Source organism: Callospermophilus lateralis, chromosome 1 (assembly GCF_048772815.1).
Source record: "Callospermophilus lateralis isolate mCalLat2 chromosome 1, mCalLat2.hap1, whole genome shotgun sequence".
Classification (NCBI taxonomy): domain Eukaryota; kingdom Metazoa; phylum Chordata; class Mammalia; order Rodentia; family Sciuridae; genus Callospermophilus; species Callospermophilus lateralis.
Genome location: NC_135305.1, coordinates 213,786,175 through 213,811,060, shown reverse-complemented (window position 1 = coordinate 213,811,060; position 24,886 = coordinate 213,786,175). Strand labels below are relative to the sequence as shown.

The following is a 24,886-nucleotide window of genomic DNA, read 5'->3' as shown; positions in this document are numbered from 1 at the left end:
GCCCAGGGCCCTGAGCCCCACCCGGCACCCTGAACCATTATTTTCCCAGTTCTTTAAGGTCCCCAGGCTCACAGAAGCTATTCAGTGATGTGATTCCGGGGACGCCTCTCGCCCACCACCCGCCGCCTGTTACTTTATTTTAACTTATTTTGTAAAGCAGTTTTATTGAGATGGTCCTATCATGTCGCCCAGCCGGGTCTTCAACTCCTAGACTTAAGCAATCCTCCTGCCTCGGCCTCCTGAAGTAGCTGGCTCCACAGGTGGGGGCCACCAGACATGGCCTTATTTACTTTTTAAAATGACATCAGAGGCTGTAATCCCAGTGACTCTGGAGGCTGAGGCAGGAGGATCACACGTTGGAGGCCAGCCTGGGCCACTCAGTGAGATTCTGTCTCCAAAAAAAAAAAAAAAATATATATATATATATGAATTAGGAAGGGGGCTGGGCTGGGGCTCAGTAGCAGAGCACTCACCTTGCACACGTGAGGCCCTGGGTTCCATCCTCAGCACCACATAAACATAAATAACGATATTGTGTCCATGTGTAACTAAAAAAAATTTTTTTAAAAGGGCTGGGGGGAAGGGCTGGGGATGTGGCTCAAGCAGTAGCGCGCTCGCCTGGCATGCGTGCGGCCCGGGTTCAATCCTCAGCACCACATACAGACAAAGATGTTGTGTCTGCCGAAAACTAAAAAAAATAAAATATTAAAAAAAAAAAAGGGCTGGGGGCGGAGCTCACCGTAGAGGGCTTGTGAGTGAGGCTCTGGGTTCCATCCTCAGCACCAAAAACAATTTAAGAAGACATGGGATCGGGGGCTAATCCGGCTCCGCCCACAGATGGATCTGATCCGGTGAAATGGCCAAGGCAGACTTACCAACATCAGGTGTCCCCAAGGTGCCCAGTGCCCACTCCCCGAGGTGGAAAGAGAGTTCCCGCTCTCTTTCCACCTCGGGGAGTGACGGGTGGGGGACACTCTTCCCCTGAGCTCCGTCCCCAGTCCTTTTATTTCACTGTGAGCCAGGGTCTTGCTGAATCGCCCAGGCTGGCCCGGGACCTGCCATCCTCCTGCCTTCCAGGTGGCTGCGATCACCGGTGGGTGTCACCGGGCCCAGGTCACCGGCCCCGTTCTCCTTCTCTTGCTTGAAGCAAGCTCTTTTCAGAACCCGATTTCTGTTGCTTTCCTCTCTCGTTTTATAAAGTCATGTCTGTATTTCACCTCAAAACCCCACATTCTCTGTGTGGCATGACATTATGCTAAACGGCCGTCGATTTAAGAAAACACTTGTATTCAGAAACGTGTACTTATTTACAATCGGTGGGAATAGAGACTTTCACTTAGCAAAGACGTATATACATAAGGAAATAGCGAGGGGTGGGGTGTAGAGCTCTAATCCCAGGGACTCGGGAGGCTCAAGCAGGAGGACCACAAGTTTGAGGCCAGCCTCAGTACTACCCCCCACCAAAAAAAAAAAAAAAAAAAAAGGGGGAAAGAGAAGAAAAAAGAAAGAAAGACAAGAGAATACATACCTGTGAGCCTGAGCCACCGAGAACTAGGGCTCTGCCCCTCCCCTCCCTATCCTACAGGAGACCCCCCACCCATTTTTTTGTCCTTCATTCCTTTGCTCCTTTTCCTTTTCTTTCTTTCTTTTTTTAAGACAAATTTTCCAGGTTGGCCTCCAATTTGCAGTCCTCCGGCCCCAGTCTCCCCAGTAGCTGAGATTGCAAGTGTGTACCACATCCTTATAGTTTTAATTTTTTTTTAAGTTACAGGTGAACACAGCACCTTCGTTTTATTTATTTCTCTTTAGTGGTGCTGAGGATGGAACCCAGGGCCTCACTCCTAGGCTGCACCACTGAGCCACAACCGCAGCCTCACATCCTTATTTTTTAAGAAAATATTCTCACATATGTTTGTATGCTGAAACCAGATCTTGTTTTGTTTACTTTGGGTCTGAGCTTTTTGGTGAAGAGGTCTTTCCTATGGGGTTTGAGGGACTTTTTTCTTTTTCTGATTTTCCTTCTCAAGATTCTGTATGAAATTGTCACACTCAAATTTAAGATTTCTCTTTCTCTCTCTCTCTTTATTTTATGGTGCTGGAAAAGGAACCCAGACCTACATATTAAGCATGCACCCCACTAATGAGCTAGATCCTCAATTTTTTAAATTGAGAGGAATGTGATATGGAGACCCAGCCATCACATTGCACCCTCCCGGGGTTCTTTTTCCTGGCTGTATTATATTTCACCTGTTTATGCAGTTACCGCTGGGGAGTTGCCTGGGTTTCACTGTGGTGTCAGTCACCCACAGGGGCTGGGCCTGTGGGAAGCCCTGGGTTCCTTTCCCAGCACAGCGGGAGGAGGGAGGGGAATCATTGAAGTTGCCCTTTTAAGTAACCCTCCCCCCTGTTCCCGGGCACTGGCCCAAATCTTGGTGATCCTCAGTCCCGTGGAAGAGGCAAAGAGGGGACATTTTGAAACGCAGCTGCCCAGTGAAGAGCCCTTGGCGCTCTGGCCACCCGCGGCCTGCAGTCTCAGCAGCTGCTTATATACAGCCTATTTATAGCCCGTCCCCGCCCCCACCCCGCGTCACAGCCCCCGGCTGGGGCAACCAGTGAGCTGGGACCCGGGGAAGGGGAAGTGTGTGGCCGGGCGTCGGGTTGTTTGGGGTTGGGGGCACCCTGCAGCTTCCTCAGGGCTGTTTCCTAGAAGCTGAGGACGTGGAAGTAGCGGCTCAGCGCCTTCTGTCACCGCAGGGCGCAGCGGGTGGAGGAACCAGGTGCTGGGACCTGTCTGCAGCGGGCACAGGCGCCTCCAGCCACTGCCACCTCATGCTGCTCCTCTGCCACTTCTCTGTCCCCCATCTGCCCCTGAGACCCGGCAGCTCCAGCCCCAGGAGACTGAGAGGCGGGGGTCTTGGACCCCCCAATTCCAGGGCAGGGCCTCCACGTGGCTCCATCTATATTTAGGAGGCTGCTCCAGCCTCCCACCCTCCGCAGGCCTGGCCGGGCTAGGCGGGGACCACGGGGTTAAGGGGACAGGGCTGGAGCTGCTGGCCCGCCAGGGGTGCCCCCAGGTGTCCGGCCTGCGGGAGGAGAGGGCCTGCCCAGGTCGGGGGTGCCGCAGCCCCCAGCTCCTCCCTGCCCCGGGGCTTCCTGCCTCCGACAGCTGTGGCCTCCCACAATAGCGGCCGCCTGGCCGGAGCCGCTCAGGCCCATCCGCGGGGCTGTCCGGCCCCTTCCTCTGCCATTGTGTCCCAGCCCGGGGCATCCTGTTAGGCCCCCCCACCGGGACCCCAGCTGACCCCCTGCCTGGGCCCAGGCTTATGAGGGTGCTGGGCACGGGCACCGGGGTCCCCTCCTCCCGTGGGCCTGCAGAGGGCAGCTAGGAGAAGCCCCAGCGCCCACCCGCCTCAGGCAGGCCGTGCTCACCCAGCGGCCACCTCCAGTCACCCCTGCGGCTGTGCCCTGGGTGGAACTGAGACCCAGAGAGGCCCTGTCACCAGCCAGAGGGCCACACAGTGCAACACAGGGAGGGGTTGGGACAGGACGCGGGGTGCTCTGGGACTCTGGGCAAGACAGTGCGCACACCCACCCGGGCCTCGGTTTCTCCATCCATCAAGTGGGAATCACAGCCCTGCTGCCCAGGGTCCGGAGAGGGTGGGTGAGCTCTGTCACCATGAGTGCCCAGAAGTGCCAGGTGCTGGACACGCTGACGTGGAGGGGACAGTCCTATAAATGACGGGATTCTTTTAACAACATAATGAGTCCCCTGTTCTCTTGGAAGGGTGACCCCGGGTCATCCGACCTCAGCCCCTCCCCAGGTGCCAGTTTCCTGTCCCTGCCTGACGCCAGGTGGAACCGAGGTTGTGAGCTGGTCCAGGGGCCACCAAATGGGTCTTGGGAGCTGGACCCTCGGGGCACAGGAGTCAGATCAGGAGACCTGGGGAGGCTTCCTCCAGTGAAGGGCATCAGGTGCCCGTCCACCCCTGGGAGCCCTACCCCCGCAGGCCACTGCACGGAAGAAGACGAGAGTCCTGCCCCTGGCTGGGGTCCAGCAGAGGACAGGAGCAGACAGTAAACAAGGCAAGCAGATTATACGATGGGGACCGGGACGTGAACCAAGAAAGCAGGAGGGGCTGGGACGTAGCTCAGGGGCAGGGCATGTGCTGCAGCTCAAGGCCATCTTCAGGGCCACCAAAAAAAAAACAGTTGGGAAGTATTGGGAGCAGCCAGAGGAGGGGAGGGGTCTGCATCGGGGTGAGGGTGGTCAGGGTGTGTCTGACTAAAACCCTGAAGAAGAGGGCAGACTGCAGGTTGCTGGGGTGAGCGCAGTTCATAGGCCCTGGCAACAGCCAATGCAAAGGCCCTGTGTCTGTCCTCTCCACAAGGAAAACTGGAACTGTGAAGGCAAGAGGGACAGAGAGGAGGGACGAGAACCGGGCAGTGATGAGACAGAGTGTGCAGGGCCTCGGGGCCCAGGGAGCGCAGGGTTCTGCTGTAAGGGCATGCAGTGGGAGCTCCAGAGGGTTCTTGAGGTGTGGGCCCCGACTCAGGTGCCCAGGGAGCAGCCGGCAGGGCACCGGGTCAGAGGCTGAGGCTGGGCCCGGGTGGAGCCGCGGAGGAGGAGAAGTCATTCTGGGTCTATTTGAAGGCACAACCGCAGGACTTGCTGACGGGCCAGATTATGGGGTGGCAGTGGTGGAAGCGGGGATGTCCCTTCTCAGGCCTTCCTCAAGAACGGGACAAACATCTGGAAGCCTTTTGTCCTCTGTGACCTGCTCCTTTGTTCCCCGGCTCTGGGCGGCCAGCGGGTCGGGCATTTGAGTCCCCGTTGGACAGACAGAATCCTGAGTCCAGGGAGGCCAGACCTCCTCCAGGGGCCCAGGACCATCCCTGGGGGAGCAGGCAGGGGATAACGGTCACCAGAGACGGGTGGGGACACCGCCTGGGCAGCGGGCAGCGGGCAGCCCCTCCAGCCTCCCAGATGGCTTCCCCAGACACCAGCTGACTGACCTGCTGTCTGCAGGGCGGAGCCCTCAGCCGGGGTTTCCAGCTTTCCAGGGAAAAAGCCAAAAATCCACTCTGGACCGGAGCTGGCCCCTGTCCTCGTGGCCTCCCCTGCTGTCCACTCCCCTTCCCAGACCCCTCAGCTCCCGGGCAGCAGCCTGGGACTGCACCCCTCAGGCTTCCCTGACTCCGGCTTGTTGCCTCCTGTGTTTGGTCTCGTGGTGGGGAAGGCCCCGGGGCTCCACAGGTCAGCCAAGTGTCCGCCACCCGCAGAGCTGTACAGGCCACTGGTGACAGCCACCCCAAAGCCACGTCTCTACCTCCTTGAACTACTCCGTACTGTTAATTTTCTTTTGCACCTGGATCCTTTCATGTGACAAGGAGACTGGGGATACTGCTGGAGGCCCTGGGTCCCCTTCCCAGCGCACACGTGTGCACACACACACATCACACACACACAGACACGCACACACACACACTGGGGATTGAACCAGGCATGCTTTACCACTTAGCTACATCTCCAGCCTTTTTAATTTTTAAGTGTTTGAAACAAATTCTCCCTTTCTTACGGAGGGTCTCACTAAGTTGCTGAGGCTGGCTTTGAACTTGCAATCCTCCTGCCTCGGCCTCCCAAGCCGCTGGGATTGCAGATGCGCACCACCACGCCCAGCGGAAAGTCCTCTTTATTTATCTGTGGGACTGGGATACAACCCAGGGCCTCCTGCCTGCCAGGCGAGTGCCTTGTCCCTGAGCTACCACCCCAGACCAAAAGAAATGTGCATTCAGGGGACACAAAGCCAGGTCTGGATACTGAGCCTGCGGAGCCTCAGGGTCACTAGCCAGGACTTACTCGGTGGCCTTGGGCTCCTTGTAGAGACTGGGGTCTGGGTTGGCTGTACCGCTCTTGGCCGGGCCCCCCATGAGCTGTGCGCCTTGGTCTGTCCCCCTGTGAGTGGGAACCTGGCTCAGCAGGCCTGCTGGTGTTTTGAGGAGGACGGGGCCAGGTGCAGACTCACTGCTTTGTAAACACCTGTGCTTCCAGGATGGAGAGTCCAGGGGGTCGCAGGATCTACTCAGGGAACTTTCCCATCATGCGCTTCCCTGTTGATGATGTGACGCCCACCAGCCCCTGGACTGGGCCCAGGAAGCCCAGGAACATGGCCTAACCCTGGGTCTGGAAGTTTCTCACCCTTTCTCTTTGGGCCGTGCCGGGCTCCCACCCAGGACTTGGCTCCTGCTAAGCATGAACTCTACCACTGAGCTGCACCCCAGCCCCCCAAATTGCTCTCCTCAGCGCCTGCCTGGCACCCTTGAGGGGCCCTCTGCCCTCCCCAGGCTCCTGGGTGGACGCTGGCCTCCTGTGTCTGCTCCCCATCTGGACATCTAGAGAGAGGGACGGGAAGGCGCCGTCAGCCCAGCTACAAAGGGTGACAACTCAGACCGGAGCGCAGGGCGGCCCTGATGAGGGAGCCCGGAGCTATTTCTGTCCTGGCCAGTAACCAGCTTGGCCCCCCAGGCCCGCCCTGCCCGCCTGGGGACGGAGCCAGGCGGCCAGGAGCCTCCCCTGCCTGGCCTCCCCTGGCCTCTCTGATGCAGCCACGGGAGCCCTCAGGGCCCCGGAGCGTTGGTGGCGGCAGAGAACTGAAAGCAGGTTGCACAGAACAGGTCCCCGTGCACGTGTGTGCCTGTGTTTGTGCGTGTGTGTGTGCGCGCGCGTGTTCATAGCACTTTCCTGTTGGCTTCCAGCTGCCCCGCCAGTTCCGGGGAGGGCCCTGGCCGGCGCTGTCCCCACCGCCCCTCTTCATAAAGGGCCTGCCTCCCGACCGGCCACACAGCTGCCTGCCCAGGACACAGCGGCCCTGCCCCACGCCCTGCGCGCCGCCCCGCCCCAGCTGGACCATGGGGGGCCCCCTGCGCCTTCCAGGTAAGAGCTCTGGGCTATGCGGGGAGGGGCGGGGACCTTGGCGGGACCCCAGGCGGCTGCTGAGAAATGGGAGGCACCGCTGGGCACATGGGGACAGAGACCGCAGGGAGCTGCCTGTGCCCTGCCCAGAGGTGTTCAGGCTGCACCCTAAGAGGGGACCCCAAGGCACCAGTGAGGAAAGGTGGCAGCAACAAGTGCCGGCGCCCGCGGACACTTGCCCTCCTTACGAAGCAGGGCGGGGGTTGCGGGAGAGCTGGTGGCCTGGACCTCTCCAGCTCCTGGGTGTCCCCAGGAGGGTGTCCCCTGCTGTCTCAGTGACAGGGACAGCCTCAGAGCCCTCTCTTGGTCCTGGAGGAACTGGCTGGGATTCGGCGCCCTCAGGGTTTTGGGGGCTGTGGGCTTGAACTTGAACTGGAGCCTTGTGTGGCTTCCCCTGGGGCCTCCCTTCCCGCCCCACCCAGGGTGGCTCTAACGGTTATCAGGGCAGCGGTTGCCCAGGCAACGGGGCAACAAAGAGTGAAGAAATGGCATTTGGGGTGCAGATGGGGCTGCCCAGACCACAGGGACTCTCCTGTTGTCAGCCGCTGGTGGCTGGTGGCAGCCCAGCGCCCCCTGGGCTCGGGAGCGCGCCCGGGCACACTGGGTGGGGGACAGCTGCCCGGCCGGCCTGGCTGCATTACAGAGCCCCGTCACAGAGCCCAGAGCTTCTCTGTCCCGTCAGGGGGAGGGACGGGCTGGGTCTGGAGGCTCGGGCAAGTTCACCCAGGAACTGTTTAGGGACCTCGGTCTGTGGGACGCCTGGGGGATGCTGGGGTTGGCTTCTCTGAGCCCCTGAGCCCGAGCCACTCCAGGGCCCAGAATCCTGGGTCCTCAGCAGGAGGCGGAGGGCGCCCCACCCCCACGCAGGGTCCCAGGCGGGACTCTTCTTGCTCCGGGCTCTGCCGGCCGGGGAATGAGAACCAGATGGGCCGGGAGCAGCGACCAGCAGCTTCTCTCCCGGCTCCTGTTTGGTCACCGTCCAAGGCCCCAGATGGCCCAGCAGCTTCAGGACGGTGGTGGGGAGAGCCCGGCCCAGGAGGGGCAGGGAGTGTGGGAAGGAGCCCCCGGGGCCTGGCGACCCCTACCCTCAAAGCCACCCTTCCCAGCCTTCTCGGTTCCCTGGATCCTTCCCGATCTTGTTCTGGCCTTGAGCCTCAGTTTCCCCGAGTGTAGAATGGACACAGACCCAGCCCCTGCCTCCTAGAAGGGCCTTGAGACAAAGGAGTGATGTGGGGTTTGGGGAGCCGGGGACCATCCACCCCCGTACCATGCAGGGAAGGGAGGTCACTGTGTGTCTGTCCTGAGAAGAGGAAGTGGGTCCCTGCCCAGGGGAACTAGCCAAGCCCTGGTGCCAAGGAGGACCGAGAGGGACATAGGGGCATCCCGGGACCCAGGGGCATCCCAGCGCGGAGGGCCTGGGGCTGGGCCAGGGCCCTCCCGCCTCGGTGTACCCCACTGGGAGGGCTCTCTGCCCGCTGCCAGCTTGAGGGGCCCCAAGGGTAGGCACAGACTGAGCGGTCAGGGCATCCTCTAGTGGGGGTCCCCTACAGCCCCCAGGTGCTGCTCATGGTGACCAACCCCAGATTACCCCCGGGAGCCCCGTCCAGGGTTGAACTGAGGCAACGAGTGAGTCATCTGTTCCCCAGGAAGTGACTCACACGTCCCTCCACCAGGGCACCCCCTTGGGGGATCCCTGGACTACTGGGGTCCTCACTCTTCTCCGGTGGCCCCAGCTGTCTGTCCCCTCAGCACCTGCTCTGTGGAGACGCCTTCCTCCCTCCTGCTCCATCCACCCCCTGTCTGTCTGTCTGTCTGTCCCTGCCTGTGCCTTCCAGCCCGTCTCCTCCGCCCCTCGCCTTCTGCAGTTTCTACCATCTTCCCTGTCACTTCTGTCCCTGCGCTTTCTGTCCCCCACCCTCCTTCTTTTTCCACCTGTGGCTTCTTTCCCGTGTCACTGTCCTCTCTTCTGTCCTCTATCCCCCGGCCCCCCTCTTTTTATCTCTCTAATCTCTCTTCATCTGTCCTTTTGGGGGGAGGTACCAGGGGCTGAACCCAGGGGTGCTCCACCCCGAGCCACACCCCAGTCCTTTTCACTTTTCATTTTGAGACTAAGTTGCTGAGGCTGGCCTTGAGCTCGCCATCCTCCTGCCTCAGCCTCCCGAGTCCCTGGGATTCCAGGGTGCGCACCCAGCCCCCACCTGTCTTCTTTCTCCGTCTCTTCACCTGTCGCCCATCTCCTCTCGCTCTCCCTGTCTCCTTGCCTGTCTCTCTCTGGAGAAGGGCAAGGAGGCCCCCGGTGGCTTGAGGAGGGTCCCCCAGGACATGCCCCTGAGGGCAGGAACAGAGGAGGGGGCCCCTCCAGCCGGAGCCCAGCTCGTGCCCACGGCATCTTTTCTGTGTCGGGGGTGGGAGGTGAAATGTCACCACGGGGTCCCAGGATGGGCCTTGGGGCTGATGACTGTGGCATCAGATGGGACTCTCAGATGCTCCAGGTACAGCTGGAGCCAGCGGGTGGGTGTGGTGGGTGTGCACCTGTGTCCCCAAGGCTGGATCCTCTGAAAGTCAGGGTGGGGACCAGGGAGACCAGGCAGGGGACCGGAGAGACCAGCTGGCCCTGACCCTCCCTTCCTACTTAAAGGTCAGCGATGGTGGTAAACACCCTGACACACTGGGGTTTGTTCCCATGTGACCCTAGGACCTGGGTGTCATCTTGTCCCCACTCCACAGAAAGGGAAACTGAGGCAGGGCAGTGCGGCAACCTGCCTGTGCTCCAGGGTCTGAACCAGGACCACCAGGCTCCACTCCCCCACCCACAGGCCAGGAGAGGCACGGCTGGAGCCCAGAGCTTGCCAGGCTCAGCCCCCTTCCCATCCCCCAGACCCTCTGGGAGGTGCCACCTGGGCTCCCTCTGAGGAGTGGACCAGGTCCGAGCCCAGGAGGGTCCACAGCCCCTGCCCTGCAGTGCATCACCTCCGGCCTCCTCTGCCTGCTGGGCCGGCTGACCCGCCCTCTCTGTGTTGCAGGGCTGCTGTGTGTCCTGCTGAGTCTCTCCAGAGCTGGAGCCCAGGGCTCTCAGGGTGAGTGTGTGGGGAGCAGCCTGTCCACAGCCAGAGCCTGGGAAGGGCCCTGCACCCGCAGCCCAGGGAGGAGAGGCCTGGGCAGGGAGGCTCAGGGCATCTCCCCACCTCCTGGGACCTCCTCTGGAAGCACATTGCCCCCTCCCAGCCTCTGACCAGTCTGTGCCCCCACAGCCTGTAACCCCCGGTGCCCTCCTAACTCGGAATGTGTCAACGCCACCGCCTGTCGCTGCAAGCCGGGGTTTGCCTCTTCGTCTACAGAGATCTTCACTGACCCCCTGGAGATCTGTGATGGTAAAGAGGACGGGGGAGGGGCAGGGCACATCAGAGACTGCGGGTGCCCAGTGCCAGTGGGGTCATGGGTAATGGTCAAGGCTGAGCCTTTGACCTCAAGGCCAGCATCAAAGACAGAAAACAGGGGGCTGGGGATGTGGCTCAAGCGGTAGCGTGCTCGCCTGGCATGCATGCGGCCCGGGTTCGATCCTCAGCACCACATACAAAACAAAGATGTTGTGTCCGCCAATAACTAAAAAAATAAATATTAAAATTCTCTCTCTCTCTCTCCCCCCCCTCACTCTCTCTTTAAAAAAAAAAAAAAAAAAAGACAGAAAACAGAAAGGAAAGAGTAAGGTGGCAGAGAGACCAGGGAATTGCATGGCTTTCTGCACAGAGAGGACCTGGGCCCCAGGAGTTGGTCTCAGCCTGCCCTTAGGTCTGGGGAAGGTGACACTGAGCTTGCAGCCCACACACTGCCTTGGCATTGTCCCCTGTGTCCAAACTGGGACTGAGATGAACAGAGCAGATTATGTGGCCTTTAGGAAGGGCTTGCTCCAGCTACAGCACAGCGTCAGCAGTACAGCTCAGGATTCTGTCCAGAAGACACTAACTCAACGTCAGATCCCATTCTGGGGGTTTAGGAAGGGGACAGGAGTCTCTTCTCTGAGAGACCACACACCTTGGGAGGTGACCGCTTGTCCTATTATGTTGCAGACATCAATGAATGTGTGCCACCCATGAAAGTGTCCTGTGGGAAACTTGCTGACTGCCAGAATGTGGAGGGGAGCTACTACTGCATGTGCAGCCCGGGCTATGAGCTCCGTTCTGGGGGAACAAACTTCACTAATGCGAGTGAGAACACATGTCAAGGTAAGGCCCACCCCTCACCCCCACCCCACATGGAGTTCAGGGCACCAGAGCTGATCTGGGGACAGCGCCCAGTTATAGCCACCTGTCACCAGCACGAGAGGCGCAGGAGGGTCAGGGCACTCTGGGACCAGCTGCTTGGCCCCATCCTGATAGCTCTGCCTGTGACGATGGCCAGGGTGCTTATCAGGAAACCCTGTGGACATGAGAGATGTGATGACATCATTGTGTTTAAAAAAAGAAAAAAAAAATCCAGGCACACTGGCCAGTGCCTGTGGTCTCAGCTACTTGGGAGGCTGAGGCAGGAGGATCACTCAAGCCCAGGAGTCCAAGGACAGCCTGGGAAACAGAGAGACCCCATCCCAAGGTGGGAAAAAAGAGGGGGAGAGAGAGAGAGAAAAAAAAAAGAATAACCCACAGGAAGGAGCCCATATCTTCTAAAGCTAAAAAGTAGAGGCTGGGGTGCGGCTCCCGGGCATAGCCCTTGCCTGGCATGAGCAGAGCCCTGGGCTCCCTCCCCAGCACTGAGAAAATCAAAACCAAAACCAGAGGTAGCTTTGTTCTTGGTTCACTGTGTGACTTCAGACAAGTCACCTCACCTCTCTGTGCCTCTGTTTGCCCATCTGTAGAAGGGGAATTGTGGACTGGGTGTGGTAGCACACTTGTCTAGCAGGTGCGGGTCCCTGGGTCAGTCCCCAGTAAAAGGTGAGGCAGGGAGTCATAAGGAGGGGAAATGAGATCCAAAGGCACTGGGCAGGTCCTGGTTCCCAGAAACTGCCACAGTAGTGATGGCTTTCGGACTTAATTTTTTTTTTTTCTTAAACTGGGCATGGAGGCCCAAGCCTGTGATCCCAGCGGCTCAGGAGGCTGAGATAGGAGGATTGAGAGTTCAAGGCCAGCCTCAGCAACTTAATGAGATCCTGTCTCAAAACAAAAAACAAAAAGGCTGGGGATGTGTCGCCTAGTGGCGAAGTGCCCTGGGGTCCAGTCTCCAGTACAAAAAAACAAAACAAACAAACAACTGCATTCTGCGTGCTAGGCTGGAAGCGAGGTCTCATGCAGCCTCCGCCACTGAGCACTTCCCCAGCAGACTGTGTTCTGAGTACTGGGGTGGGTGTACCCTCTCCTGACCCGGCTCCTGGGGTGGTGGGCAATTTGGTCAGGCTGTGCCCTTCCCATAGGTTGGGCAGAGGAGGGGCTTCAGGCATTGGCAGGGGCAAGTGGGAGCCAGTAGTGGGGATTACTGCAGAGTACCCCAGGACAGGGAGAGGAGGGAGCTAGCACCGGATGATGAGCTGAGACTGAGCTGGGGGTCTAAGAGGACCCTGAGGAAGGGCAGCAGCCCCTTCCCTGTCTGCAGAATGACAAGAGCCCACAGCCCAGATCCCAGCCCTGACCCTCTTGCCCTGAGGGTAAACAGACAGCCAAGGATAACAGGCCCGAGAAGCTGGGCCTCAGGGCAGAAATGTGCGTACCAGGAATGCATGACACTCAGCCAGGGGACAGTCTGGGTGTGAACTGGAAAAAGGCTGGCCCCTTTCCGCGTGGACACAGCCATGGTGTGACCAACACAGTGTTTTCGGCCCCCTTGGTGGACACCCTGGTGCAGTGAGCAACTTGCACCTGGTGGTCATGGATTCCTCCCAGCATGCTCCGTCCCAGGTGGTCATCCATATTGAGAAGGTGGGCTGCTGAGGGTTAGAAACAAGCAGGGCTGGGGCAGGGGGCCAGGTGGCTGGGCAGAGAATCGGATGAATAGGGGTGAAGTGACATAGGGGACACCATGGGCCCCAAGGCAGGTGACAGAGAAAGCAGTCTGCTCGTCTGGAGAAGCACCTGAGGTTCAGCTCCTCACTGAGCACTTGGGCTTGTGCTGCGCAGAGGATACGTCCACTAGCGTCTCACTCCTGTGTTGGGCAGGGGACCTGGGACCCGCCCCTGGCTCCTTGGCCCACCTTAGGCTGTGCAAGACAGTCGGTCGCCCACTGTCCAACGCCCAAGACTCAGAACCCTCCGCAGAGGGCCACTTCTGGACCTTCGGAACACCCCGCTGCCCATCTGGCATCTGTTTTGCATGAACCGCAAGGGGGAGGGGTCAAGATGGCCCCAGCTGGCCCTGGAGCCCGCGGGGAGCCCATTCCAGCGCCACTCTGTCCTCTTCCCACTGCTAGCAGCTGCCGGGACGAGCCCTGCCCCTTCTGGGGACCACAGGGGCTCAGCCACACCTGGAACACACTCGGGCCCCCAAGCCACGATGGACCCAGGGACCCAGTCGGGAAATTCAGGAGGAAGGAGACTCGAGGGTAGGCCCCAGTCCCCAGCCAGCACTGGGGCCTGGAGAGGATGCCTCTGTGCTCCGCGCTTTTCTCGGCCACGCCCTCATTAGCCACGCCCACCAATCCCACCCTCATCGGCCACGCCCCAGGCACGCCCACCGGCTACGCCCTCCTCGGCCACGCCCATGGGCACTCGCTCATCAGCCACTCCTGCCTGCGCCGCTCAGCCTCATTCATTTCTCTGCGCTGCTCTCTCCATCCTGACTCACCACTAACTGGTCCACCTGAAGGCATTGGAGGAGGGAGTGTCAGGAAAGGGTCAGCAGGGTGACATGGAGTCGGGTGGAGGAAGACGCTCGGTCTGGAACACACAGAGAGGGTGACGTGGAACCACTCACTGCCCAGCCCTACCCCTCTCCGGAGGAGGTCAACCCAGATCCTAAGGGCCTGACCACTGGGGACAGAGACGATGCTGGGTCCCACGCAGCAAGCCACCGGTCTGTGTCCCAGTGGAGGTGAAGAAGAGATGACAGAAAGGCCTGCCACCCCTCCCCGTCCCCATGCCTCCACTCTCTGCTGCTGTCCACCCACAGCTGGCCTCCATAGGACGAGGATGCTTCACAGGGTCAGGAAGACACCTGCACAGTCCCAGGGCTGCCTGGCTGGATGTCAACCCTGGGCGCTCTGGCATGGTCCTCACTCCTGACCCTGCCATTGAGTCCTTTCCCAGTGGGCCTGGCTCAGGAGCATATCTCAGTTCCTCTCCTTGGAGCTGGGCTCTCAGAGCTAGTGGGATGACAGGACCTGTCCTGCTAGGTCACTGGGACCCAGGGACAACTCAGCCATCGAACAGCTCTGCTAGCAGAATCAGGCCAAAGGCCACCCTGGAAGCCAAGACAGGCCCCCCTCGGGAGCTCAGCACTTTCCCTGCACTCGGGTCCCAGGAGGACCCATCTAGCCTCTGCTCCAAATCCTCAAGCCAGGACACATGTGGCCATGACACCCTGGCCCAGCTGGGAGCTTCCCAGGGAGGCAGAGGGCACTGGGAGGACAACAGAGGGTCTGGAGACCATGCACCCCACAGAGAGCCTCCTTGTGGGTTAGGAAAGGAACCTGGGGACACAGCGGGTCCACCCCATGCCAGGAACCTGGCCGACTCCCAACCTGGGCCGACAGAGCCAAACCCTCTGATCACAACACTCGCATCCAACCCAACAAGCCACCTGAAGCTGCTGGCTGCCCGCATCCTGCCCCTCTTCTTCCTCTTGCAGACATGGACGAATGTAAGCAGAACCCCAGGATCTGCAAGGGCCGCAGCACCTGCATCAACACTCAGGGCAGCTACACGTGCCAGTGTCTGCCTGGCTTTGAGCTCAACCCAAAGGACCCGAAGTTGTGCACAGGTAGAGGCCCCAGGAGGACCCCTGAGGGTGGACAGGATCCAGAGGTGCAGCAGAGGCAGGTCCTGCGCCCAAGGAGGGAGAAGACCTGAGGTTCCCAAGGTCCAGGGGCTCAGGCTCCACCTGGGGAATCACCTCCCAGGAATTCTCGCCACAGGGCAGGGTGGACGAAGGGCCTTTGAGCTCTGGGTCCGTGTGGAGCCCCAGACCTCAGCCCCATCCTCATCATTCATGTGAGAGTAGAAGAGTCGCTTTCAGTTCTGACAAGGAGTCCCCACCGCGGTCTCGAAGAGGAAGACCAGAGTCTTTGGTCAGGAGGTTCCACCCCCTGGCTCAGTTTCCCTCCTGGCTCCTGTAAACTGGAGACCAGGGTCATTGCTGTGCCCTTCATGCAGGGAGGCCACCTGAGGTGCTCTGAAGGTGAAGCTGAAGGTCACCAGTGAGGCACATGCAGAGGTCCTTGGTTTGAGGCTGCGACAAGATGGAGAAGTGGGTGCAGTGAGCGGGGCATGGGAGCCGGTCAGGGGCGGGGACTGACCCCCTGCTTTGTCCTAGATGTGAATGAATGCGCCTCTGGACAAAACCCGTGCCACAAATCCACCCACTGCCTCAACCAAGTGGGCAGCTACCAGTGCCGCTGCCGACCGGGCTGGAAGCCAGTCCCCGGATCCCCCAACGGCCCCAACAACACCGTGTGCGAAGGTGGGGCTCAGAGGCCACACTCAGAGGCCTGCAGTCCAGCCAGGATCGCAGCCATCACGGGCAAACCGTCCACGTCCAGTGCTGTGGCGCCTGCACCTGCGCCAGCTAATGCTCCGGGGGCTGGACGGAAAGACGAAGTCCTGGGGGAGGAGCTGGAGTCTAACAGGAGGCTCCCGGGTCCTGGGCTGCAGCTAGTGACTAACTGGGTGACGAGTTTCCGCAGCCTCACAACCTGCACTTGCACAGGGCAGGTCTGGGGCGCACCAGGCCTCGCACACCCCTTGACCTGGTGCCCACCTCAAAAGGGTGTGGATCTCCAGGTGGCCGCACCGCAGCCCAGGCAGGGCACTAATGGCAGGAAGAAGTGGGTGGAGCTCGGACGGCAGAGAGCACTGGTCCTGGCTGAGGTGGGACTGACCCCTCTGTCTGTGTCCCCAGATGTGGACGAGTGCAGCTCTGGGCAGCATCAGTGCCACCAGTCCACCATCTGCACCAACACCCTGGGGTCGTACCAGTGCCACTGCCGCCCAGGCTGGGAGCTGATTCCTGGGAGCGTCAATGACCAGAACAGCACCATCTGCAAAGGTACCCAGCCTGCCCTGACCCCAGAACCTCCCCCACCCCACACACGTGCACACCCTCATGCACATGCTCATACACACCCATGCACGCACTCATGCGTGCACGCCTCCTAATGAACCACTGTCCTGTCGTCCCTGCAGTCATGCCCTTCTTCACCTGGTCTCTGCCCCCTGAGGTCCACAGCCAGGTGAGCGCCCCAGCCAGGACAGGGAGGTGGGATTCCCTGGGGCAGCACCCTGTCCACCCCTTGGCCCTGAGCTTCCCACCCACCTGTGACCCCTCATCTCACCTCCCCAGAGTCTCTCCCGCTTCTTTGACAAAGTCAACAGTCTGCACAAGGATTTCAAGCCAGTCGCGGCAACCGACACCATCCAGGTAAGGGCAGGATCCAGGGGGACCCCAGGATGGTGTGGGAAAGGCTGGGGGAGGCTTCCATGTGGATGGAGACAGCCCTTGACCTGAGCAGGGGCCAGGACACTCATGTGCCCACACATTCACCCATCTCCCGCACACAGACCTGTAGATGCACCCTGGTATAAGCACGCACACACACTAGGGTGCTAATGCAACAGATGGGAGCAGTCAATACCCTTGCTTTGGGCCACAACAATGCAAACCTCCTCACTGCCACTTCTTGCTGTGTGACCTCAGGCAGCTGACTTCCCTTCTCCGGGCCCATTTCCTCATCTGTAACACAAGCATGAAAATGGTGTGGATTCAGTGAACCCTACTGGTAGAAATAAAGCTTAGCGAACAGTGTCATCCATGAGAAACATAATAGAAATATAATGTAAAAAATAAAGGAAGAAAGAGAAAGGGGAAAGAAATGTGAATCACTTTAAAACATTTTAGTAATTACATTTTCAAAAAGTAAAAATAAGCTGAGTGCAGTGGTGCACACCTGGAATCCCAGCAGTTCGGGAGGCTGAGGCAGGAGGATCACAAGTTCAAAGGCAGCCTCAGCACTGAGGCCCTAAGCAACTCAGTGAGACCTTGTCTCTAAATAAAATATAAAAAGGGCTGGGGAGGTGGCTTGGTGGCTGAGTGCCCCTGAGTTCAATACCTGGTTGCCGGGTTTCAGTTCTCAAGACTAAAAGGCTTAGGGGGTCACTCCAGTTAAACTGGGCTAACTGAGCTGCACGAAATAACCACACAAGAGACACAAATACCTTTTTGTTTGGGGTCGCTGTGACGGCTCCTCTGACTTTAAGGGTCTGCAGAAAGAGAGAGAGCGAGAGCGCACGCTGACGCCTTTTATTGAGGAGAAGTTATTTAAATGAGGCAAGGGGTCAGGTTTCAGGGGGCTGAGTCTATCTTCATGATGTCCACTGTCAGCAGGTTGACTGACACCTGGGTAGGCCACACCCAAGGGCACAGTAAGAGAAGGCAACACACACAAGGCACTTCCATGGAAGATCCTATTCTAAACAGGGCAAGGGGTTATATTACAAAGGAACAGGTGAGCATAGCTTCATCCATGGGGCTGTAGCAAGACACACCCATGCCCGAGACACGGACCCTCGGACCCAAGAAGGGTAGGGAAAGCTCTGCCACATTTCTGCGACTGAGCGCCTCACTCAGCACCCAGCCAGCCGGGGAGTGTGACTCAGTCACGTGTAAGGTGGTGATAATAATAATGCCAAAGCAAGGCTCGGCAACTTAGCAAGATCCTGTCTCAAAAGAAAAATAAAATAGGGCTGGGCTGAAGCTCAGTGGCAGCGCCCTTGCCTAGCATGTGTGAAGCCTTGGGTTCAATCTCAGCACCACATAAAAATAAAATAAAGATCCATCAAAATATATTTAAAATAAAATAAAGCGGGCTGGGCTGCAGCTCAGTGCTTGTCCAGTCCCGGAGCTCCTTTAACCCAGCAGAGGATGCCAACCATCTCAACAGGGACCATGAGAGCAAGTTGAGCCCGTTTACCTTCAGTTTTTCCAAGGGAACCGGGTGTGCGCCCCTTGGAGCAGGTCGGCCGCCCTGCGCGGCACAGCACCTGTGGTTGGTGGCCACCGCTGTGTGCAGCGCCCTGGGAAAGGTGGCGGACAGCCCGACCTGAGTGCCGCTGTGAGATTTCCTCGCGGCGCAGACTGATCCCTTGTTTTCTGTCCACTGTGTCCTCTCGACTCTCCCAGGCCTGTCCCCCGCCATCCACTTAGCCGTTGTCCACTTGTCGCTGGTCCTAGGAGAGGTCAGGTCCTTCAGGCAAGGTGGCCTCCTGGGGTCCAATAACCCGGCGTCTCTGTCACCTGCAGAGCCTCATTGGGGCCATGGACGAGCTGCTGAAAGCCCCTGGGGACGTGGAGGACATTGCCCTGCCTGTCCGGCACCAGGTGGCCACGCAGTTGCTCCTGGGCCTGGAGCAATCTCTGAGGACCCTGGCGGGGTCGCTGCCTGAAGGCCCCTTCACCTACCGTTCCCCTTCAGACACAGGTGAGGCTTCCTCCGCCCTCTGCAGCCTCCGCCCGGCAGTACTCCAGGTCCCCAGTCACCGCCCCTCTCTCCTCAGAGCTGTCCCTGGTGAACCAGAAGCCAGGGAATGGAAATGTCACGTTGGGCCAGAGCCACGCACGGATCCACCTAGACTGGGCCACCGCAACTGGAGCCGGGAACTCCAGCACAGGTGGGGTCCCCAGAGGAGCCGCGGGGGCGGGGGGAGGTGGCCCGGGGGTGGGGGAGGCTGGGCAGGTCTAGAATGTGGGCGGCTCCGGGCCTCGGGGGCGGCCAGGTCTGGACTGGGGTGTCCTGGGCGGGAGGTGGGGCGGAAGGAGAGGCATGGAGCACGTCTGTCCCCAGGCACCACTGTGGTGGGCATCCTGTCCAACCCGAACATGGGGAAGCTGCTGGTCAACGCCTCCCTGGTTCTGGACCCCGAGAAGGGAGAGGAGCTGCAGAAGGCCCACGAAGGCCCCTTCCGGGGCGCGCGCGTCCAGATCCTCTCGCCCGTCAACTCCGTCTTTCTGACCAACAAGGACACTGAGAAGCTCGCCTCCCCTGTCACCTTCGCCTTCTCCCACGATGTGAGTCCACGGGTGGGAGGAGGCGAGGGTCCTGCCGCTCACTCCACAGCCAAATCAAGTGCCCGCAGTGCCTTCATTTCCCCACCTCCAGCCACCTGCTTCCTTCTCACCTGTACCTCAGGACCTTTGCTCTATGGAACCCAGTCCTTTAACTGTTTCTAGTCTTTGCTCAAACATCACCTTCTCATTGGTCCTCCCTGACCTCCTTATTTAAAACCAAAACGCTTGGGCTGGGGGCATGGCTTCATGGTAGAGTGCTTGCCTAGCACGTGCAAGGCCTGGGCTCCATCCCAGCATGGGAGGGGGGACTTAGTAGGCCTACGATTTATTCATTATTTTTAAAAATTATGACATAATTTTTAAGCTGCAAAATAATATCCTATTTATTGATTTATTTTGAATTTGTATCTATACTTGGGCACAGTCTTTATTTTATTTTATTTTTTGTTTTTATTTTGTGGTGTTGAGCATTGAATCTAGTTCGCACATGCTCCAGGCAAGTGCTTTGCCACTCAGCCACATCCCCAGCCCCATCCTATTTATTTTTAAAAATTTTTTATTAGTTCTTTTTAGTTGTAGATGACACTAGAGTGTATTTTGACATATTATAAATACATGGAGTGTAACTTCCCATTCTCCTGGTTGTTCAAGATGTGGAGTTTCACTGGTGACGTATTCATGTATGAACACAGGAAAGTTACGTCCCATTCATTCTGTCTTTTCTATTCCCATTCCCCCTCCCTTCCCTTCATTCCTCTTTGTCTAATCCAATGAACTTCTATTCTTGCCCCGCCCCATCCTTATTGTGTGTTAGCATCCACATATCAGAGAGAATATTCAGACTTTTTTGGGGGGATTGGCTTATTTCACTTAGCATGATAGTCTCCAGTTTCACCCATTTACCAGCAAATGTCACAGTCATTCTTCTTTATGGCTGAGTAATACTTCATTGTGTATACATACCACATTTTCTTTATCCCATCATCTGTTGAAGGGCACCTAGGTTGACTCCATAGCTTAGCTATCGTGAATTGAGCTGCTGTAAACATTGATGTGGCTGTGTCACTGTAATATGCTGATTTTAAGTTCTTTGGGTATAAACCAAGGAGTGGGATAACTGGGTCAAATGATGGTTCCAGGTTTTCTGAGGAATCTCCATACTGCTTTCCAGAATGGTTGCACTAATTTGCAGTCCCACCAGCGGTGTATGAGTGTACCTTTTCCCCCACATCCTTGCCAACATTTATTGTTACTTGTGTTCTTGATGATTGCTATTCTGACTGGAGTGAGGTGAAATCTCAGTGTTGTTTTAGTTTCCATTTCTCTAATTTCTAGAGATGCTGAACATTTTTTTAATATTTGTTGACCATTGTATTTCTTCTGTTCAGTTCCTTAGCCCGTGTATTGACTGGGTTATTTGTTTTTTTGGTGTTGAGTTCTTTGTCTATCCTGGAGGTTAATGCTCTGAGGTGCAGGTGGTAAAGATTTTCTCCCATTCTATAGGGTTTGTCTTCACATTCTTGATAGTTTCCTTTGCTGTGAAGAAGCTTTTTAGTTGGATACCATCCCACTTATTGATTCTGGATTTTACTTCTTGTGCTTTAGGAGTCTTTTGAGGAAGTCAGTTTCCAGGCTGACATGATGGAGAGTTGGGCCTACTTTTTCTTCTGGTAGGTGCAGGGTTTGTGGCCTAAGGCCTTGACTCACTTTGAGTTGAGTTTGGGGCAGGGTGAGAGACAGGGGTCTGATTTCATTTTGTTACCTATGGATTTCCAGTTTTCCCAGCACCACTTGTGGAAGAGGCTGTCTTTTCTCCAATGTACCTTTTTGGTACTTTGTCTGGTACGAGGTAACTGTGTTCACGTGGGATCGTCTTTGTGTCTTGATTCGGTGCCAGCACCTCGCCGTTCTTGTTACCGTAGCTCTGCTGTGAAGGTTAAGGCCTGGCACTGTCCCCCCCTTCCCTCTTCTCACTGAGCACTGCTCTGGCTGTTCTGAGGCCTATGATTTGTTGACCGTCTCCTTCACCATCATGTCATTTATCGTCACTTGTGTTCTTGATGACTGCCATTCTGACTGGAGTGAGGTGAAATCTCAGTGTAGTTTTAATTTGCATTTCTCTAATTTCTAGAGATGTTGAATTTTTTTTTTTTTTTTAATATTTGTTGACCGGTTGTATTTCTTCTGTGAAGTGCAGGGACTTGCGTCTGCCTTTTTCATTGTTATGTGCCCAAGCCTGGGGCACACAGTAGGTGCTTAGTAAATACTTGTCCAATGAAAAGCAGACTACTTGGCTTAAGCCCCGGACCCAAGTGAGCACCAGGCCAACCTCCCTGCTCACCCCCTCTGCCCACAGGGGGAGATATCCGGGAAACGTAAAGAGGTGATCTGTGCCTTCTGGAAGATTGACAGTAACAAGAGTGGACACTGGGACACCACCGGCTGCTGGAAGCTGGGCAGCGGGGATAACAGCACCACCTGCCGATGCAACCACTTGAGTAGCTTTGCCATCCTCATGGCCCACTATGACATACAGGTAAGGGGCGGAGGACACCCTCAAAAGGCCACAGGTGCTGGCCCAGTGGGCCACGTCTGTCATCCCAGGGACTTGGGAATCTGAGGCAAAAGGATCACAAGCTTGAGGCCAGCCTCAGCAACTAACCAAGGACCTAAACAACTTAGACCCTGTCTCAAAACTTTAAAAAAGGGTGGGGGGCGGGGCTGGGGATGTGGCTCAGTGGTTAAGTGGCTCTGGGTTCAATACCCAGCACCAAACAAAAACAGGGCTGAAGTAGTTGAATGGTAGAGCACCCCAGGTTCAATTTCCAGTGCTGCCAAAAAAAAGAAAAGGGCCCACAGGTGTCAAGGTCAGTTTAGGCAAGACAGTCAGCTGGTTCTCCATGGTACATTCCATCTGGTTGTTCAAATATGTCCCTGTCCCTGTGGTTGCATAGTCAAGTGGCCCTATGCCACGCCCTCTGTCACCCTTTCTGGGACTTCATGACCCAGCAGCTGTGCTGCTTGGCACAGCCCTACTGCAGTCAGTGCCCCTCTGCCTGTCGAACTGGCACCAGTTGTGAAATGTTGCTAAAAACTCCCCACGTAGCCCTTCGGGAGGCTGCGGCAGGAGGGTTGCAAGTTCGAGGCCAGCCTCAGCAACTAACCAAGGCCGTGAGCAACTTAGCAAGGCCCTGTCTCAAAAAATAAAAAGGGCTGGGGGTGTGGCTCAGTAGTAGAGCCCCTCTGGGTTCCCAAAAAACAAAACAAAAACCTCCCCACCTAGAACACTCCAAGGTAGCACAGTTTTCTTAGTGGCCTTAGGGAGGATCCATAGGTAGCTGGGCCAAAGTCACCCAAAATTAGCCAGACAGTGGGGGCTGGGGTCCAAGCCCGAGGCCCAGTAAGTACTACCCCGTGGATGGAGTGTGGCCCTTGGGCCCTGACGGGACTCCGCCCACCCATCCGGCTCCTAGGACTGGAAGCTGGAGCTGATCACCAAGGTGGGACTGTCGCTGTCGCTCGTCTGCCTTCTGCTGTGCATCCTCACTTTCCTGCTGGTGCGGCCCATCCAGAGCTCTCGCACCACCGTGCACCTGCACCTCTGCGTCTGCCTGTTCGTGGGCTCCGCCATCTTCCTGGCGGGCATCGAAAAGGAAACCCCAGACGGCGAGGTGAGGCCCGCCCCGCCCTCACCTGCGGTGGGGTTGGGAGACCCAGAAGCGGTGAGCCCCGCCCTCCCCTGGGACCCCCAGGCCAGGCGGCTCCGCCTGCCGCCGCGGTCTTGGCGAAGGGCGCCGGCCTTGGAAGCACGTGCCCACCCGCCAGGGCGCTGTCAGAGGCGACCCGGAAGCGTCTGGCCACGCCCCCTGGCCCGGGGGAGGGGCTGGGGCGACGCGGCCCCGCCCCGCTCTGACGTCGCCTGGCCCCTCCTCTGCTCCCGCAGGCGGGGCCGCGCTGCCGCCTGGTGGCCGGGCTGCTGCACTACTGCTTCCTGGCCGCCTTCTGTTGGATGAGCCTCGAGGGCCTGGTGCTGTACTTCCTCGTGGTGCGCGTGTTCCACGGCCAGGGCCTGAGCACACGCTGGCTCTGCCTGATCGGCTACGGCGTGCCCCTGCTCATCGTGGCCATCTCGGCGGCCACCGCGGCGGCCACCGCCAGCGAGGGCTACGTCGGCGAGACCTAGTGAGTGTGCTGGATGGGGCAAAGGCAGGGGCTGGGGTGCCAGGTGACAGCACCCCAGTTCCATGCCCATCTGGGGTCTGATGGGTCCCCTCCCCTCTCCCAGCTGCTGGTTGAGCAGAAAGCATGGCTTTTTATGGAGCTTCGTAGGACCCCTGGCCTTCATCATTTTGGTAAGTGCCCCCTTTTTACAGAAAGCCTGAGTGTCAGGGTCCCCACCTTCACCCCTCTCCCCACCCTCTCATCCACAATCTGTACCCCCCACCCAGTGCAATGCTGTGATCTTCGTGATTACCGTCTGGAGGCTCACTCAGAAGTTTTCTGAAATCAACCCAGACCTGAAGAAATTACGGAAGGCAAGGTGAGATGGCTGGAATCCCACGGAGGGGCTGGGACCTGAGGGGCCTGGAGGTGCAGGTTGTGGGCAGAGATAAGGGGCGGGGGTGAAGGGAGTGCGGGATGGAGGCCCCCATCAGTATCTGTCCCTCTCCCCTGCAGGGTGCTGACCGTCACAGCCATTGCCCAGCTCTTTGTGTTGGGCTGCACCTGGGTCTTTGGCTTGTTCCTCTTTGAACCCTACAGCTCGGTGCTGACCTACATCTTCACCATCCTCAACTGCCTGCAGGGACTTTTCCTCTACGTCCTGCTCTGCCTTCTTAACAAGAAGGTGGGCCGGCAGGGGAGGCTGTGGGAGGAGCTATGCCTCAGTGCTGGGGTGGCCTCTCCCCTGACCTGGCACCTTGGGCTTGCAGGTGAGGGAAGAGTACCGCAAGTGGGCCTGCATGGTTGCTGGGAGCAAGTACTCAGAGTTTGCCTCTTCCACAACTGGCACCAGCCACAATCAGACTCGGGTAAGGGACTGTGCCTGAGACAGGGTACTTGGGAAGGCACCTGGTCAGGGGTCAAGTCCTCACAGGCGCCTCTCCCCCCAGGAGCTCAGGCCATCGGAGTCTGGTATGTAAAGGCAAGGATCACGCCAAGCCAGTGACTCCTGCACGTGCTGAAGGCTACCCTCCTGCCGCTGTCCTCCCACCTTGGGCCCCATTGCAGTAGAGCGTGCCACAGCTCGTCTCACACTCAACCCCAGAACAGGGGGGAGCTGCTGACCATCTCTGTGCCCCACAAAAGCTGTGGGGACAGAAACTGGCCCAGGGTTGCAACCCACTGCTCTAGCACATACTGCCAGTCCTGAGGACAGACTGCAGACCCCAGTGCCCTTTACCCTCAGCTCTTTGCCACAGAACAGAAGGGGCCAGGATGCTGGGTTCAGCTTGCCTATTAAGCCAAGACTGAAGTCAGAGACAGAGAAGCTGGCTGCCCCTGACGCTCACGGTACAGAGGCCTGGCTGCCCACCTGCAGGGGCAGAGGGGTCTCCCTGTTGTGAAGGTTGGATGTTGTGTAATGTCTTTTTATCTGTGTAAATCTCTCAGTGTTGACACTTAAAAAAATTAAATATCATGATACAGAAGGTGGCGCTGCTCATTGGCCAGGCCGTGTCCATGAAATGCTGACAGACGACAAAGAAACAGATGGGGTGG

At 57.9% G+C, this 24,886-nt stretch overlaps 1 protein-coding gene across 4 annotated transcripts; it reads left to right on the top strand.

Annotated features, from left to right (window-relative positions):
- Nucleotides 1-6,613: 6,613 nt before the first annotated feature.
- On the top strand, nucleotides 6,614-24,816 carry Adgre5 (adhesion G protein-coupled receptor E5). Of its 4 annotated transcripts, XM_076847601.2 has the most exons (22): nucleotides 6,614-6,658; nucleotides 6,754-6,931; nucleotides 9,994-10,047; nucleotides 10,222-10,341; nucleotides 11,038-11,193; nucleotides 13,362-13,493; nucleotides 14,738-14,869; nucleotides 15,422-15,568; nucleotides 16,007-16,153; nucleotides 16,291-16,337; nucleotides 16,448-16,525; nucleotides 18,404-18,581; nucleotides 18,658-18,771; nucleotides 18,945-19,168; nucleotides 21,525-21,704; nucleotides 22,642-22,839; nucleotides 23,112-23,350; nucleotides 23,454-23,520; nucleotides 23,617-23,708; nucleotides 23,846-24,014; nucleotides 24,100-24,198; nucleotides 24,280-24,816. In XM_076847601.2, the coding sequence occupies exons 2-22, from the start codon at nucleotides 6,907-6,909 to the stop codon at nucleotides 24,307-24,309; spliced, it is 2,628 nt and encodes an 875-aa protein (XP_076703716.2). In that variant the 5' UTR covers nucleotides 6,614-6,658; nucleotides 6,754-6,906; the 3' UTR covers nucleotides 24,310-24,816. The 4 variants fall into 4 exon arrangements, with proteins under 4 accessions (XP_076703716.2, XP_076703725.2, XP_076703734.2 ...); XM_076847610.2 differs by having other exon boundaries at nucleotides 6,637-6,931; nucleotides 13,365-13,493; XM_076847619.2 differs by lacking the exon at nucleotides 13,362-13,493 and having other exon boundaries at nucleotides 6,639-6,931.
- Nucleotides 24,817-24,886: the final 70 nt, after the last annotated feature.

Coding starts and splice junctions, on each gene's coding strand:
- Adgre5 (XM_076847601.2), top strand. CDS start 6,907: ATGGGGGGCCCCCTGCGCCTTCCAG. Junction 22,840..23,111: donor AGGAAACCCCAGACGGCGAG/GTGAGGCCCGCC, acceptor CTGCTCCCGCAG/GCGGGGCCGCGCTGCCGCCT. Junction 23,709..23,845: donor AAGAAATTACGGAAGGCAAG/GTGAGATGGCTG, acceptor TCTCCCCTGCAG/GGTGCTGACCGTCACAGCCA.